This window comes from Lynx rufus, unplaced genomic scaffold (genome assembly GCF_022079265.1).
Source record: "Lynx rufus isolate CCGP_SWC_20201006 ecotype Redwood Valley unplaced genomic scaffold, mLynRuf1.p SCAF_22, whole genome shotgun sequence".
NCBI classification, from domain to species: domain Eukaryota; kingdom Metazoa; phylum Chordata; class Mammalia; order Carnivora; family Felidae; genus Lynx; species Lynx rufus.
The window spans coordinates 15257353-15275840 of record NW_025814837.1 but is presented as its reverse complement, the minus strand read 5'-3'; the positions used below and the strand labels follow the sequence as shown (position 1 = coordinate 15275840).

Sequence of the window (18488 nt, the reverse complement as noted above, 5' to 3'; positions counted from 1 at the left end):
ATTTAAGTGTTAGAATATATTATTTCATCATAAGTAATTATCAACAAATTAACCTTAACTCCCTTTATCTGGGTGCACTTTTGTGCTTTGTTTTTCAAAATCAAAATCTAGAAAAATTTTTTGCAAATATGAATTCTATCTTACACTTAACCTCACATTTTGCAACTGAAATAGCTTTAGGCTGGCAATATGCCAAATGTTTTAGCAGGCAATTAGCAGAACAGAGCGCCACTTACTGGTTTTTAGTTATTATTCACAAGAATATTTAAAAAAGAAACATGATAATTTCATTCTCTGAGATTGGTAACAAACTTTAATAGACTTCACCCCATTCTAAGAATAGAAGAATACAGCAGCATCTCTACTGAAAACTCTAATAACAAATTACGTTAAAATTACCTCTTAATGCTGAAACACAACATCAGAAAACATTCATAAAAATCAAGGGAAATTCATATAAATTAATAAATCCTTAATAAGTAAAAAAAAAACAAAACAAAACCATCGAGTAAAAGTTTAATAGCTTATACTTGCTAAGATAAAATTATATTTTCTCAACCTTCTAGCTCTAAACAAATGTTTGGCTATTCATCTATTAAAAAAATTTTTTTTAATAAAAATACAACAATCTCAAATGAACTGTCCAAAAGACATGAAAGTAAATAAGCTTAAAAGCTAAATTAAGCAATTTAACTTCTAAATGCAAAAACAATTAAACTAGTGTCAAGTTCAATGTTCCTTTTTTATAGGAATGACCATTACTTACTTTAAACTGTATTTTCAAGAATCAGCTACCAACTTGAAATAACTGTTTTACTTTCGAAGGCTAACATAGCATTCTAGTGGAGAATGATATCAAGCTTATTTACCTTGGTTTGGTTGCATATTCATATTTGGTCTGGGGCCATAGCTTCCTATTGGCTGCCCTTGACTCATCGTCATCTGATTCTGTACTGGCACGCTCTGTGATGATGGCACAGAATGGTTGTAACCTCCCATGGATCCGTGGCTACTTGAAGGCATGTTCATGGAACTGTTTGTCATATTGAGTTGATTGGGTCCCGGTCCCTGAATAGGCATATGGTTAGGCCCTTTGAAGAAAAGTGGTCAGAACCAAATATGAAAGTTAAAACACATGGTCTATTAAAAAGTACTTTAAAGAGCTTTTTATTTTCTTTTGCATACCACAACAATAGCAAACAATAACTTGAGTATTTAATCAACAGCAAGCAAAGTAAATGCATTACATGAATGAGAGCAAATACTGTGAGGGAGAACTTATTCCCATTTTATAGATTAAGAAACTAATGCTTTTAGAAACCAGCAACATTCTGAAAAAGAAAAGCAATGATCAACTAGCTTTATAAGAGAGCAAACATATAAAGCGGAAGTAATTTTTTATTTTTATTTATTTATTTTTAAGTTTGAGAGAGAGCATGTGTGCATGAACGGGGTAGGGGCAGAGAGAGAGGGAACCCCAGGCAGACTCTGCCCGAAGAGCACAGAGCTCGACACAGAGCTCGACACTTAATGGACTGAACCACCCATGTGCCTCTAAAGCTGAAGTAATGAAAAGTGTGTAGTACTAGCATATAAATGAATTAACAGATCAATGGACCCAGAGCAGAGTCTAAAAACACACCCAAATTTCTAATTCTGTAAATGATAATAGTGGTGAAATTCAATAAATAGTGTGACAAACGAGTAGCCATCTGGAAAAAGTCCTACCACATTCCTTCCACCAAAAATAGTTCCAGATGAATAAAATATTAAACATTAAAAAAGAAAATGAGGAAAAGAAACCATAAAAGAGAATTTTAAAAAGAACTTTTAAAATATTCTTGAAGTGGAACAGCCTTCTTGCATGCCAGAAAACCCAGAGCCATAAAAAACTGATAAACTAGACTAGACTACATAAAATAAAAAAATGTAAGTATGACCAAACCAGACAAAACGAAACTAAGTATTAAAAAGTAGGAAAAAATTTTTTACAAGACATATCACAGACTGAACTAATTACGTGAACATATAAAGGAAGTAAAAGACCACCAGCAGTAAAAAAAAAAAAAAAAAATGGCAAGGGACAGGAATGATTAGTTCACACAAAAACTACCAAAGAGACATAAATATGAGAGGACTGCCTGCTTCATTTATAATAAAAAGGCCAATTAAAATTATGAGATCCTTTTTTCATTTTTCAGATTCTAAAGACCCAAAGTTTTGATCTCTGAAGAAAAGTAATTTCATACATTGTTGAGGTATATAAATATATAAATAAGTACTATTTTTATGTAGAGCAATTTGGCAATAACTACCATATTTTATTTAATTTTTTTAATGTTTATTTAGTTTTGAGAGAGACAGACAGATTGTGAGCAGGGGAGGAGCAGAGAGAGAAGGAAACAGAATCTGAAGCAGGCTCCAGGTTCTGAGCTGTCAGCACAGAGCCCGAGGTAGGCTCGAACTCACAAGCCATGGGATCATGACCCGAGCCAAAGTCGGATGCTCAACCGACTGAACCACCCAGGTGCCCTGGCAATAACTATCATATTTTAAAATGCATATATCTTTCACACAGCAGTTGCAGTTCTAGGACTTTATCCTATAAATATACAGGTCTTCGTGTGCATATGTCCATGAATGCAAAACTGCATACGTATTTATTTACTTGTTTACTTGCTTTTATTTTACAGGCATATTCACATCAGCATAGTTTTTAATACTGGAAGATTAGACATGACCTGTATTTCATTATAAGGGAATAGTTCAAATAAATTAGGGGCATTCCATGAAAAAGAATGAAATACAGCCACCAAAAGCATAAGGCAGCTCTTTATGTACTGAGTGGTCTCCAAAATATATTTTTATATACTTATGGTCTCTAAGATACATCTTTAAGAGGGAAAAATATTAAACATAATACTACATAATATATGCCACCACTTGTATTTTTTTTTTTAAGAATAAGACAAAAGAAAAAGGAATGTGAATATGCATATGTTTTAGATACAGAGAATTATCTCTTGAAGGATACCCAGATACCAATGACTCTCTGGAACAAAGTATCTGGAGGTAAGGGCTGTATACCCTTTGGTACCTTTTGATTTTGGTACCAGAGACATACATTATCTTATTTTTTTTCAAATCAGTTAAACATTTTTAAAAAGGAATCTGAAACTAATGTTATCTGACCAAGATCAAAGAAGATATAAGTAGCTCTATGACTTAGATTTACAAAATAATAAAAAACAACACAAAAATAGGAAACTGAAAGACTAGATACAAATTTGTGTGCACAAAAAAGTTGGCTAAGCTCTATTAAGGTTTTAAATAAAGGAAACATAAGTAACTGGACCAATTTCTCCTACACCTAACTAGAACACTCTATAAGAGACTATTTTGGAAGCTCTACAGTGTTCTGAACAACCTATGTCATAACTAGTTGAAAAATCTCTGGTTTATAAAGAATGTAACTACTCCAGATGGCCTTATACAAAAACCCAAATGTCACGTTAACAATAATTACATTGCTGCTCAAGTGTTTCTCTGGCCTTAAGCTTGAATTTATATGGAGAAGTCAAAATTCTAATTAACAGTACGACCATAAAAAGTCACAAAACTCCTAACTCGCACTACCCTTCCAGTTCTAAAAGCAACAGGTCCTGATGAGCTAAATGTGGACTCACCAGAAGTTTCCTCTTGACTACAACATAACAAGTAGTTAGAGGTCTTTATTCCTATTTCTCCCCTCCCAGGGTGTGGGTCATGGGGGCCATGGACTGTGGCAAGCCCCCAAAGGAAACAGAAGACAGCCACTGAAACAGCATCACCCTTCTACACGATCAATCGCACACCCATCTTTTATAAACCGGGCTATCTGGCTTCTTTTGCTCTGTGTTCTCCTTTACTTCATTTTCTACACCCACTGTCCCTGGATACCAATGCTACCAACCAACACAATCAGCTAAGACAAGACTATCCTAAAGATGCTAATTACTAATTTTACAAATGAATTGCTTTGTTATTTCATTTACTTTCATTATTGCTATCTGTATAATACTTTGTTAATGAAAATAGCCTTTGTCTTTAGAAAGTAAAAATATTCTCACATTAAATGAAGAAAACAACCCACCAAGAATTATGGGTATGGGTTGTAGCTATTGTTGCAAAAACAAAAGAGTTTAATGATACTTTTCAGATTAAAAGTTCAAATCAGCAAAAGGTAACTAATTAAGCATCCAACGGCCTGGAAGATACTCTAAATGGCTCCAAACTTAGAACGGAAAAATAGTAAAAGGAATAACTCATTATCTAAAACATCTGAAATTATTTTTCCTTTAAATTTGTTTTAATATCAATTTCCATATTTATATTATGCCATAAACATATATATTTGTAAAAATTTATACTCAGCTTCAATAGTATCAATGTGGAAATACTAAATATATTACATTAGCACTTTACAGATTGTTTTCTTTCTTTTCCTCATGTGTTTTTTCCAGCAATACTGTTTCTGAGACCAGTAAATTTTCAAGTAAATACAAAACCCAAGGAAATGTTATAATACCTTTATAATCTATAAAGAGGTTTTAATTCTTAAGTCATGGCGCAATGCCTTTTTTTCCAAAAAGCTTCTAAAGCCAGCTGTATTGCATAGTTTCAGACAGACTAAATTTAGCCAGTTCTGTTCATCAGAGGAATGCTGTGTGTCAGCTACATCAAAGCCCAAGGGCAGCCTGATAAACACTGAATACAGGTCACGTAGCTCTGTAGCTAACAAACTCTAAGAGAGCTTGTACTCGGGGGCATTCAAAGCAGTTTTGTCATCAACAATCTAGTATCCCTTGAGCCCCCATGTCGTTTCAGTTGCTAAGCAACTCTGGTGTTAATGTCTTAGAGGAGAAAAACTTACCAGGCATCTGGCCGTTCATCTGGTTCTGCATGTGTGGTGCAGGAGGACCCCCACCTACCATTCCATCTGAAGGCATGTTGTGAGAGCGTGGAGGTGGGGGAGGGCCGCTCTGATTCATCCCTCCAGGACCCATAGGCATATTCTGTGTGGGTGGCTGAAAGAAGACAGTTTAGTAAAACAAGAGAAACAGTTAGACTAATATATTAAAGATGCATGTAACAGTTGCCTGTACTATTAAACTAAATAGGAACAAAAACACAAATACATTTCAACTTATTCTAATGCATTTTAATAACAATTATTTACATCAAATTTAATATGACCCCCAAACTTAACAAGATCATTAGTGTGAAGATATCTTCTGACCACCTCAGACCAAAAGAACACCACAATTAAAGTATATTTTACTTTATAAAATCTCGATAGTGAAAATAAGTTTTTAAAATATTCTATACCAAAATTCACATTTGTTTATATACAAGGATTTTAATGTGTTCACTGTTATTACTTAAATTATGTTTTAAAAATTAAGTTTCCTTTCATTATTAATATATTTAGACATATTTACTATTAATGATGGATTTTACCTGAAAAGTCACTGTAACAAAAATTTATAAAAGGACAGGAAGCCCCTAAATATGATATACTTTGTACTGTTTGAGGGGGAAATAAATTTTGGCAAGGGAATGTTTTAAACCACGAAGACTCAGTTCAGTCCAACATTTTTGTGCCGACGACTCCTATAGATCGGAAACATTACTGATGGCCTCCAAGGGTACAGAGACAGCTGCCTCAAAAGGATGCCTTTGGCAAATTTCCTAATGAAAGTGTGAAGAAAATCACTGACTAACCTTGAGAGTTCACAAAAGGGCGAAAGGAAAAACACAGATACAAGGTGGTCTGCAACACCTGGTTCCCTTCTTGGGGATATTTTGGTGAAGAAAGCAAATGGTTAGTTTCTTTCCAAATCCCCATTTTTAAGCCTACAGGAGGAGAAGGAGCTATTATTTACAGATCTATTTCTGCCTTCTTTCTCTACCTCTCTATGTTCTAAAAACATAATGTTGGCTCCCATACTTGTCATTCTCTTCCTCCCACATTTTTTTAAGTTTATTTATTTAATTTAATAAAGAGTGCAAGTGGGGAGGGGCAGAGAGAGGGAGACAGAGAATCCCAAGCAGGCTCTGTGTGCTGCTAGCACAGAGCCCAACACAGGGCTCAATCCCACAAACCGTGAGATCATGACCTGAGCCAAAACCAAAAGTTGGACACTCAACAACTAAGCCACTCGGGTGTCCTTCTCCCACATTTTTACATGGCTACTTAGTTACTGTTTCTGTACCATCTCGATTTTGTGAACACAATCCTCTCTGATACCCTTAACCGATAAAACATTGTCTTGTAGTCATCACACGTAAATACTCAAATCGCCAACAATTTAACATCACCAACATTTACACAAATAACCAAGTACAACTCTAATAGCACCCATTTAAAATTCACAGTCTTGGAGTGCCTGGATGGCTCAGTCAGTTGAGCATCCAACTCTTAATTTCAGCTCAGGTCATGATCCTAGGGCTGTGGGATCGGGCCCAGGAGGGGGCCCCACATCAGGCTTTGTACTGAGCATGGAGCCTATGTAAGATTCTCTCTTTCCCTCTGCCCCTCTCTCCCACTCATGCTCTCTTTCTAAAGTAAATAAAATTCAAACAAATTTAAAAACAAATAAGTAAATAAACAGAATTCAGAGTCTTAGTTCCTTTACTACTAAATCTAGAAATAACTGCTCTTTATTAAACACTTTTTTCTTCAATTCTCATTTTAAATTCTTTATCCACTTCAGATTCTTTAAACACTTAATAACGTTCAGAATTTTAAGAAATTACCAAACATCAACTCAGTGTCACATATCTTACTTTGAAATGATCCTTTACTATCCTTCAAATATGGCTGACTGTGACCTTCTTCTCATTTGAAAATAAAAATCCCGTCTTCTATATTCTTGTCCAAATTCTCTGCTGAAAATGTTATGTTCTCACTCTCAATAGGTAAGAGCTTTTTCATTTTCTTGCGACACACTTAATGAAACATCAGTATTCACGGCTCCCATCGTAATAGAGTAGCTTCTATCAAACTAACCCATCTGCCAATAAAAGTTATAAAATCTACACAAATGTAAAAATTGTTTGAAGGCACTGAAGAGCAATCTACACAGAGAGAAACAGGAGGGGCTACAACTCTTGAAAGAAGGGAAGCACAGAAGATCAGCTCCTCCAAACACCTTGGTTTTTTCCCTAACTTTGCTGTGGTAACAAGAAAACAGAGCCCGAGCAGAGTCAGCAGCCCTACTGGACTGAGAAGGAGGAGGAATTCTGGACTATCAGAAAGCTAGAACCTGAAGAACAAAATCCCAGAGTGGAAGAACCACAAACAGGATGAAAATTCACAAAAACTAGCATAGAACAGCAGTTAAGAGGCTAAAGAGCTGAGCAGAAATTTCAGCTTCTGCCCAGGGCTAGGGAAACAAAAGACTGGCAGTAGTCCCTACCAAGTCAGAAAGGCCTTTGTAAACAACGCAAGCTCTCTGTTGAGACTTCAAAAAAGGCTCTTCTTAGATTAAGGTCAAAACAACTATATCAGCCCTAACAACTCTTAGAGACAACGCTCAGTACTCAAGGTACTCTAAGTACTTCACCTTCCAAAGGAAAACTTAACTCTCTTTGGAATTAGATAACACCAAGTAGAGCTCCACAATTGTTCATTCATAAGTCTGGCATTCAATGAAAAGTTACAAAGCATTCCAAAAACAAGAATAAACGGACAATACTCATTAGGATGGCTATAATTTTTTTTAAAAACTACAGAAAGTAACAAGGGTTGGCAAGAATGTGGAAAAAATGAAACTCATACATGCTGGCAGGATTGTAAGGGGTGCAGCCACTATGGAAAACAATTTGGCAATTCCTCAAAAAGTTAAACACAGAGTTACCATATGACACAGCAACCCCACTTCTGGTACAGACCCAAGAGAACTGACGACACAGAGTCATACAAAACTTGCACACAAATGTCATGGTAGCATTGTTCATAATAGCCAAAAAAACAAACAAACAAAAAAAACAAAAAAACTCAGAAACAACTCAAATGTCTATTAAATGATAGATAAACAAGAACATTCATACAATGGAATACTATTCAGCCACAAATGAAATGAAGTATCAATACTTCAACATACTTCAACATACAACATAGATGAATCTTGAAAACATTATGCTAAGTGAAAGAAGTCAGACTCAAAAGGCCACACATTTGTATAATTCCATTTGTATGAAATATCCAAAATAGGTAAATCCAGCGAGAAAGAATGTAGACTAATTAGATGTTACCAGGGAATGGACAGAGGGAAAACTGGGATTTAATGCCCACATTTATGAGGTTTCTTTTTGAGTTGATTAAAATGTTTTGGAATTATACAGTGGTGATGGTCGGATAGCACTACGAGTATACTAAAAACCAATGAATTGTATTCTTCAAAAAGTTAAAATGGTGAATTTCATGTTATGTGAATTTTATCTCAAATTTTTGTAAAAAAAAAAAAAAAAGAATAGATGAACAACTAAAAGAAATAACAGAACACAGAAAAAGACACTCAGGTCATTCATATTTTGGAGTTATCTGAGAGACCTTAAAATAACTGACTGATATGCTCAGTGGTTAAAAAAAAAAAAAAGGATAGATGGAGAATTTCAGCAAAATACTAGAATTCTTAGAAAAGTCAAATGGAAATTCCAGAACTGGAATATACAATCAATGAAATTAAGAACTCACTAGTTTAGAAAGAGCAAAATAGAAGATTGGTAAGCTGAAAGAAATGTATAAAAAATATGACACACCAAGAAACATAAAGGCACGAACATTAAAAAAATAAAAGCATAAAGACATGTACAACATGCTACAATGGTTTAACACACATCTAACTGGAGTTAGAAAAGCAGAGTAAATGAATCATAGGCAATATTTGAAAAATACCAGTCAAAAATTTTCCAAAGCTAACACAAGTCTCTAAGCAGACATGCGAAGTTCTATAAACCTCACCAGAATATGAAGAAAACGATACCCGAGTCAAGGTCTTAAAAACCAAAGTCAGAGAAAAATCTTAAAAGTAGTCAGAAAAAATAAGACACATTATCTTCAGGAGAAGGACAACAAGACTAACGACATTTTTTTTTTTATCAGAAATAAATGAAATAGAAGACAATAAAATGGCATCTTTAAAATGCTAAGACAAAACAAGAAAATAAAATAAACCAACCAATCTGGAGTTCTATAAGAGAAAATATCTTCTGACATGAAGATGCATTAGTAAGAGCTTCAAATAAACAAAAGCTGAGAGAACTTGTTACAGATGAAGGGAATTCATCAAGCTAAAGGAAAATAACCCCAGATGGCAGCACAGAAGTAGAGGACTTAATACAGAGAAATGGAAAGGTAAGTGTTTAGACAAATATAAATTAATATTGATATTTAGAATAATTGTAACAAAGGCTTATATGGTTTAAACAGACATAAAAGTATAAAATATATGACAGAACTAACACAAAAGACAAACACAAAAAGGAATAAGTTAAGTACACTGTTCTAAGTCTCTTGCATTTTTCAGCAAGTGCTAAAAGTACAAATTTAGATTGGAATCTTTATGAATCCAAAATGTACACTGTAATTTCATATGCAACTACTTAAAAATGCATACACATATAAAAATGTACAGCTAAAAAACTAGTAGAGAGGAAAAAATAATGCTTGATTAGTTCAAAGAAAGGCAAGGAAGAGACCAATAGAAAACTAATACCAGGCTGATATTCTCAAATCCTATTATATCATGTTCTGCGTTAAATGTATCTGGACCCAACATTTCACTTAGATAACAAATATTATCAGATTGGATTTTTAAAACACCCAACTATATTCTGTTTACAAAAGATCCACTTTAAGGACATACACATGTTAAAAGAAAAAGATACTATGGAAACACTAATAAAAGTATGGTGATATCATTATATTTATATCAGACAGTTGACTTAAATCAAAAAACACTACTCGAAATACTAGAGGAATACTTCATTATGATAAAAGGATCAGTTCAACAGGAATATGTAACAATCATAAATTTCTATACATCCTGTAACACCACTTCAAAGTCTATAAAGCAAAAGTTAACAGAACCAAAAGGAAAAACAGAAAAACCCATAATAATGGCTTCATTTTAACACACTTCTTCTAGTAACTGGTAGAATAATGAGACCAAAACAAAAATGAAAAACCCTAAGAATATAAAAGATGTGAAATCACGGCTATTAACTCAATTAGTATATGTAAAATACTATACACAGCACCTGCATAATATACATTCTTCCCAAGTACTCATGACATAGACCAAACTAGACCATATAAAGGGCCATAGAGCAAGTCAACAAATAACAAAAGATTGAAATAATATACAGTATGTTTTCTGAGCACAGTGGAATTGAACTAGAAATCAAGAACAGAAAGCTAATAACCTATTACTCAATGAAGAAATCACAAAAAAATATTTTTAAATATTTTTAACTGAACGATAATGAAAATGCAACATCAAAATCTGTGAGATGCAGTTAAAGCTATGCTAAAAAGACAATTTGTAGCTTTAAAATGCATATTTATAATGCATGTTTAAGAAAAGTAAAAAAAAATAATGATAAAAGCTTCCATTTCAAGCAGCTAGGAAAAGACAGCATATCAAATCCAAAGTAGTACAATGAAGGAAGTAACATAGATGGATACAAAACTAAACAAATCATATGAATTCTTCCAGAGAACACAAAAAGGAGAACAATTCCCAATTCTTTTATGAGGTCACCAAACCTATGATATCAAAACCTAAGAGGGACATTACTAGAAAGACATCTACAAGCCAAACTTTCTCATGAACAAAAATCCTAACAAAATTTTAGCAAACCAATAGCAAATTCAATAACTAGGAATGAATCTAGAAAGATGTGCAATAGCTCTACAATGCAACACTGCTGAAAGAAATTAAACACTTACTAAATGGAGGGATATACCATTTTTATTGACTAGAAGGCTCAATATAGTGAAGATACCAGTTTCCCCAATGCTGACCTAGAAATTCCATGCAATCTCAATCACAATCCCAGGAGGCTTTTTGAAGAAAATTCACAAGCTTATTCTAGAATTTATATGGAAATGCACAGAAATTAGAATAGCCAGGATACTCTTGAAAAAGACCACCACAAACTGCTATACTAATTTGAGATATGTTGTTAGTATAAGGATAAATAAACACACCAACAGTGGTGAGAAATAGATCCACACATACAGTCACTGTACTTATAATAAAACAACTTATATTCAATGGGTAAAAAATGCTATTTTCAATCAATGGTACTGTATCAGTTGAATATTATATGAACAAAAATGAACCTTGACTCCTAGACTCAGATCATACACAAATTTAATTTGCAATGGATCATGGATTAAGAAAAAAACGTTTAGAAGAAAACAGAAGCATATCTTCATGACCTTGATACAACAAACTATTTCTCAAGATACAGAAAGAAAACAAAGATTGATAAATTGGATTTCATTTCAGTTAGAAACCCTCTTCATATAAACACACCATAAAGAGAATAAAAAGACAATTTTCAAAATGAGAGAAGATAGCAAAGCGAAGAAAACAATTAACAGAATTTAGAAAAAAGGCAACCTATGGAATGAGAAAACATTTGCAAATGACATATCCGATAAAGGTTTAGTATCCAAAATACATAAACAACTTACAAACCTCAACACCAAAAAAGCAAATAATCCAATTAAAAAATGAGTAGAACACATGAACAAACATTTCTCCAAACAAGATACACAGATGGCCAACACACACGAAAAGGTGCTCAACATCACTTATCATGAGGAAAATACAAATCAAAACTACAATGCAGTACTACCTCACACCTCTCAGAATGGCTAAAATCAACAACAATGAGGTGTTGGCAAGGATGTGGAGGAAAATGAACCCTCCTGCACTGTTGGTGGGAATGCAAACTGGTGCAGCCACTTTGGAAAACAATATGGAGGTTGCTCAAAAGGTTAAAAATAGAACTACCCTAGATCTAGCAATACTACTGGGTATTTACCCTAAGAATACAAAAACAAACAGAAACCCATGGGGAGGGGAAGGAAAAAAAAAAAAAAAAAGAGGTTAGAGTGGGAGAGAGCCAAAGCTTAAGAGACTCTTAAAAACTGAGAACAAACTGAGGGTTGATGGGGGGTGGGAGGGAGGTGAGGGTAGGTGATGGGTATTGAAGAGGGCATCTTTTGGGATGAGCACTAGGTGTTGTATGGAAACCAATTTGACAATAAATTTCGTATATTAAAAAAAACAAAAACAAAAACACGAATTCAAAGGGATACATGCACCCTGATGTTTACAGCAGCATTATTTACCATAGCCAAGATACAGAAGCAGCACAAGTGTCCATCAACTGATGCATGGATAAAGAAGATGCCGTGTATACATATAATGAAATATTATTCAGCCGTAAAAAAAAAAAAAAATGAAATCTTGCCAGCTGCAAAGACATAGGTAGAGCTGGAGACCATAATGCTAAAGCAAGGTAAGTCAGTCAGATAAAGACAAATACCATATGATTTCACTCATATGTGGAATTTAAGAAACAAAAACAAATGAGCACAGGGGGAAAAAGAAAACAAACCAAGAAACAGACTCTTAACTACAGAGAAGTGATGGTTACCAGAGAGAGGTGAGTGAGAGGATGGGTTGAATAGGTGATGAGGATTAAGGACTGCACTCGTAGTGAGCACCGGGTGTCATATGGAATCATGGAATCACTGTATTGTATACCTGAAACTACTATTACACTGTATGTTAACTAACTGGAATTAAAAACTTAAGAGGCAGCTGGGTGGCTCAGTTGGTTAAGCATCTGACTGCAGCTCAGGTCATGATTTCACGGCCCACGGGTTCAAGCCCTGCATCGGGCTCTGTGCTGACAGCTCAGAGCCTGGAGCCTGCTTCAGATTCCCTGTCTCCCTCTCTCTCTGCCCCTCCCACTCATGCTCTGTCTCTCTGTGTCTCTCGAAAATGAATAATGTTAAAAAATTTCAAATAAAAGTAAAAATAAAATAAAAACTTTAAAAAAGGGAAAAAATATTACATAGCCAACAGAAGATTTATATCCAGAACATATAAAGAACTCCTATAAATCAATAATAATAAAAAAAGTCAACCCAATAAAAAATGGACAGAAAGGGGCATCAGGAAACTTTTTTGCGATGACAACACTGTTCTATATATTAAAAAAAAATTTTTTTGTTAATATTTATTTTTGAGAGAGAAACAGAATGTGAGCAGGGGAGGGGCAGAGAGAGAGGGAGACACGGAATCGGAAGCAGGCTCCAGGCTCTGAGCTGTCAGCACAGAACCCGATGTAGGGCTCGAACTCATGAGCCATGAGATCATGACCTGAGCTGAAGCTGGACGCTTAACCGACTGAGCCACCCACGTGCCCCAATATATCTTTAAAAAAAAAAAAAAGCCTTTTTATTTATTTTGAGAGAAAAAGGGATCACAAGTGGGAGAGGGGCAGAGAGAGAGAGAGAGAGAGAGAGAGAGAGAGAATCCCAAGCAGGTTCTGCACTGTCAGTGTAGAGCCAGATGTAGGGCTCTAACTCATGAACCACAAGATCATGACCTGAGCCAAAGTTTGACGCTTAACCAACTGAGCTACCCAGACACACCTGTTCTATATCTTAACTGTAGTGATAATTACACAGATTTGTAAAAATTCATCTATACAATTAAAATGAGTCAATCTTATTTTATATGAATTACACCTCAAATGTCACTTTTTCAAGAAAGCCTTCCCTGACTATCAGAATAGTCAGGCTTCATTATCTGCTCCCATAGTCCTAGGTGCCCTTCCCTCATAGCATTCACTACAACTGTCATTTAAAATGTTTGTGGGGGCACCTGTATTGTCTCAGTCAGTTAAGCGTCTGACTTTGGCTCAGGTCATGGTCACAGTTAGTGAGTTTGAGCCTTGCATCAGGCTCTCTGCTGTCAGTGCTGAACCTGATTCAGATCCTCTCTCACTCTCTGCCCTTTCCCTGCTTGCACTCTCTTTCAAAAAATAAATAAAAACACTTACAAAATAAATTAAAAAAATAAAATGTCTGTGCAATTACTTAACGTCTGATTTTTGCATCATATGTTAAGTTCTGTAGGGATTGGGTCCATGATTATACTTGCGTATTGCTGTAGCCCCCAATCATCTAGTATCAAACAAAGGTACTCAAGAATATTTACTAAATGAAAAAGTTACTTTGAAATACAAGCAACATTTCAAATTTGATTAGGGACCAATATTTTTGTGGTAACTTTCATAATGATTTTTATTGTCAACACTGCTTAATTCTCTACATTCCTCATCTCCATTTGGAAGTCTATCAGATATTTCAAACCTGAAATCTACAACACCGAATCCCTGGTATCTCCACTACAACCGCTCACCCAAATCCCTTTACCCAGGAGTCTCAGTTGATTACAATTCCCTCATTCCAGTTGTTCTGCTGAAAACCATGGAGTCATCCCTTACACCTCTCTTATTCTCATCCTTTGCCCCCCACATTCGATTTTTAGATATCCTTTAGACTCTACCTCTAAAATATACCTACAATTTTTCCATTTCTACCACCTCCCCTTCTGTTACCACCCTGGTACGAGCCACCATCACATCTCTCATGTTGATTACTGCAACAGCCTCATAACTGGATACCATGTTTTGATCCATGCTCCTCTATCATAAATTTTCCACACAGGAAACAGAATGAACTTATTAAAACATGGCTCTTCACTCTTCTGCTCAAAATCCTCCAAGAGCTTCCAATTTCAAGGAAAAAAACTAAAGTCCTTACAACAGTTTACAAGATAGGATTTGTCCATACAACTTCCTTACTTTTTCCTGTCGTAGCCATAAGCTTCATGTTGTTCCCTGAACAAGCCAGGCCGAGTTTCACTTCAGGACCTTTCCACTGTTTGTTTTCTCTGCCTAAAACATTCTTCATCAAGTCTTTGCTCAAATGTCACTTTCTCAATGAGGTCCTCCTGACCACTCTGCCTCATACTGCAAATTCCATCCTCCACCTCCAGCATTCCTAACACATCTCTCCCTGCCCTATGTTTTCCTTTTCCATAGTTCTTATTATCTTCTAATAAGCTATATGATTTAATCATTTATTATGCCTGCCTTGCTTGCTAGAATGTAAAACTCAAGAAAATGGGAGTATTTGTCTATTTTGTTAACTGATGTTTCAAAAAATACCTATTGCCTGACACATAGTAGCCACTTAATATTTAGTAAATAAATGAACTCTCAAATGATTTACTATAAAATTAAAAACAATTCTGACTATAAATTATGTTCTATATTTCTTTAAAATATAAACCTATTACTGTAAAATATAATTTTTAGTTTAATAATCCTTCATCTGTGTAACTATCATTTGTATAACTGTCATTAGTATGGTTCCCCACAAGGAGGCAGTAAAATGACACACAGAAATAGGAGATCTAAAAATAATTATTAAGCAAAACAGGAAACATATGTATAAAATACTGCCAAAAGCTGATTGATGACCAATACATATACAAATGAAAGTGTTGGACTGGTCAACCAAGAATGGATCCAAAACCCTCATCAGTATTATATTTGCCTTACTTCCTAGTCCTACGTAAGTCTCACCAAAAATGAGCTCTAAACATAACTGAAACAGTTCACAAAGATCTCCCTGATTTCTCATTCATTCCCATAAGAAATGTCAGCATGCCATCATGGGTAGCCTTGAACTGATGCAGGCTTTTGAACTTATTAAATGATTTCCTCAATTTAATAATCTTATCATGTTGTCATGTTATCTTGTCCTTCAAGTAAGAGAGCTAATACAGAATTTAGTCCCACTATAAAATCTCACCAATTGAACTTTCATAACTAATAATGCCTTCCACTGATTTTCATAGCATGATGATTCTCCAAACTTCCTAAGGAGTTAAACCCCAGAATGACTCACTCACTAACAATATACTTCCCAGTTAGTAACAGGTTCCCCAGAAATTCAACCTTTATTTTATGAAACAGCAAACACCTCCACCATAACAAATAGAACATTAGACTATCTCCACTATGAAAAACTAAGCCCATCTAACCTTAATGAGGTTAATTACTAAACAGTCCAGAATCTTAGAGAATAATTTCCTTCTTCCCAGACCAGAATTCTCTACAATATACTTCAAAAAACAACTAATCCACTCCCAAAACATGGGAGTATAGGACTCTAAGCCTTTCCTAAGGTTGTAATAATACCATCCGTTAAGAAACAAGAGTGTATGTATTTGTTTAATCTTGAATTTATTATTTTTACATTTATACCAATCTGGATAAATTACAAAACTAATGTGTCATCACTAAGAAACCATGCAAATAAGAAACATTGCTAAAAATTGATATGCATACTTCCAGAAACTTATTAAAAATTCATATATATGTATTTTCAGTTTTTACAAGTAGAATTACACTAGTCTCTGATTTCTTTCATTCTTCTTTAGGAATTATTCTTGATCAACATACAATTCAATCTCCTTCAAGAGGGACGAATTCAACTATATAAGCCATATATATATATACACATATATATATACACATATATATATATACACACACACATATACATATACATATATACACACATACGTATATATATACACATATACACACAAACTTATTTTACGTTTAATTTTTATTTTTATTTTATTTTATATTTTATGTGTGTATATATATATATACACATATACATATATATATATATACACACACACACACATTTATTTATTTATTTTTTTTGAAAGAGAGAGACAGCACAAGTGACCGAGGGGCAGAGAGAGCAAAAGAGAGACAGAAAATCCCAGGAGGGGCAGAGAAAGAGAGAGAGGGAAGCAGGGCTCACCCAAAGCAGGATTCGTACTCCCCCGAAGCAGGGCATGAGCTCACCTGATGTGGGACTTGAACTCACGAACTATGAGATCATGACCCGAGCTGAAGTCAGATGCTTAACAACTGAGTCACACAGGCACCCCATAAGCTATATTTTTACCTACTCCCAATACTGAGACTAGCTCCCTAGTTTGTTTTTATTTTGCCAGTATAAACAATGCTTAAATTAAGAGCCCTGTACAAATACTTTTCTGTACTTATTCCATGTCAATAAGAGTGAATTACTTAATTTCCAACATTTAGATTCTTTTCTTTCTTAATTATATGGCAAAGAAATGTTTCTCCTTAGAGAAGTGAGCTAGATACATTGTTTTCAATTATGATGAAGAGACAATCTTTAAGTTCCTTACTTAGTACATATGGAAGCCACTTTTACTGATTTAACAATACAGTTCTGCCAAAAAAATGTATTTATGCACATATACACACAAATATTTATATTCCTCACAGCAAGATTATACCCAATTGCTATACATATCTGGACTCAACTAGACAGTGCTTGAATTTCATATATACTATCCAGCAAAGAGTTAACATGATTTTTGCTAAGATTCTGAAATGACAGGATAGGCAATAATATTGGCAAAATACTCCCTATACTAATCCAGAGAACGTGCTTCCATAATTCAGTTCTCCACAAAATACAGGGTCACCTCCTTTGAGAAACGTTTCCTAACACTCAACAGCAAAACCTATCACTTCTACTATGGAAAATGTACTTTAAACGTCCAGTACTTCTTTTTTTTTTTTTTAATGTCCAGTACTTCTAAAATAACATATATTACACTGTAGTATTACCATCGGTTGAGAGTTGTCTTTAATTTCATTTACAGAACTTTTTGGCACATAAAAGATTTTAAATATTTTTAAAAGGATGAAATTAAGTACCTTCTTTATAGTTTCCTCCTTTGTTTTTATTCTCAATGAAGTCTTCCCCACCTCAAAATCAGACATATAATTGATGTCTTTATACTAAATCTCATACAAATACAGAATTAAAAAGACATTTCACTTGTGGTCGTGCTTCTGTTTTTAATACTAAAATGTTTTAATTAGATGCTTCTTATTGTGCAGCACCATATTATGCACAAGAGGAAGACTTGGAAACTAGCTGTAGCAGGTGAGTAAATCACAGATGACCACAACATTTCTGAGTAAAAGAACTCAGTGTTTATGCTACTCACTTGAGATAGGAAGTATAAAAATTCAAGCTTGTGGGCTTTTTCTCTTTTAGCAGCAGGAAACAACAGAAGGTGAGCTGAGGGAAATGGAGTCTTGCCCACACTGTGTTGGGAGACCTGTGGAATACCCAAATGGATAGGTCTACTGGAAAATGTATTCATGTTTCCCACTCAGGCAAGAAGATACATATTTGGAAGTCATCGATGTATACATGGAACCTAAAGTCAGGAATGTAAGAAACCAGGAGTATGGATGAAATCTCCCCAAAAGAG

The 18488-nt window shown here is 34.6% G+C and overlaps 1 protein-coding gene across 5 annotated transcripts in view; it reads right to left on the bottom strand.

Annotated features, from left to right (window-relative positions):
* SS18 (SS18 subunit of BAF chromatin remodeling complex) overlaps positions 1 to 18488 on the bottom strand; it is an 88773-nt gene that overhangs the window by 43220 nt on the left and 27065 nt on the right. For 4 of the 5 annotated variants that reach the window (XM_047086925.1, XM_047086926.1, XM_047086921.1 and 1 more), the window contains exons 4-5: positions 4913 to 5066; positions 870 to 1091 (exon numbers count right to left, since the gene is read on the bottom strand). In XM_047086925.1, coding sequence (XP_046942881.1) covers positions 870 to 1091; positions 4913 to 5066 — 376 coding nt within the window. Of the gene's footprint in view, positions 1 to 869; positions 1092 to 4912; positions 5067 to 5763; positions 5783 to 18488 lie in introns of those variants that run through there. The other variant, XM_047086924.1, reaches the window with a different exon arrangement.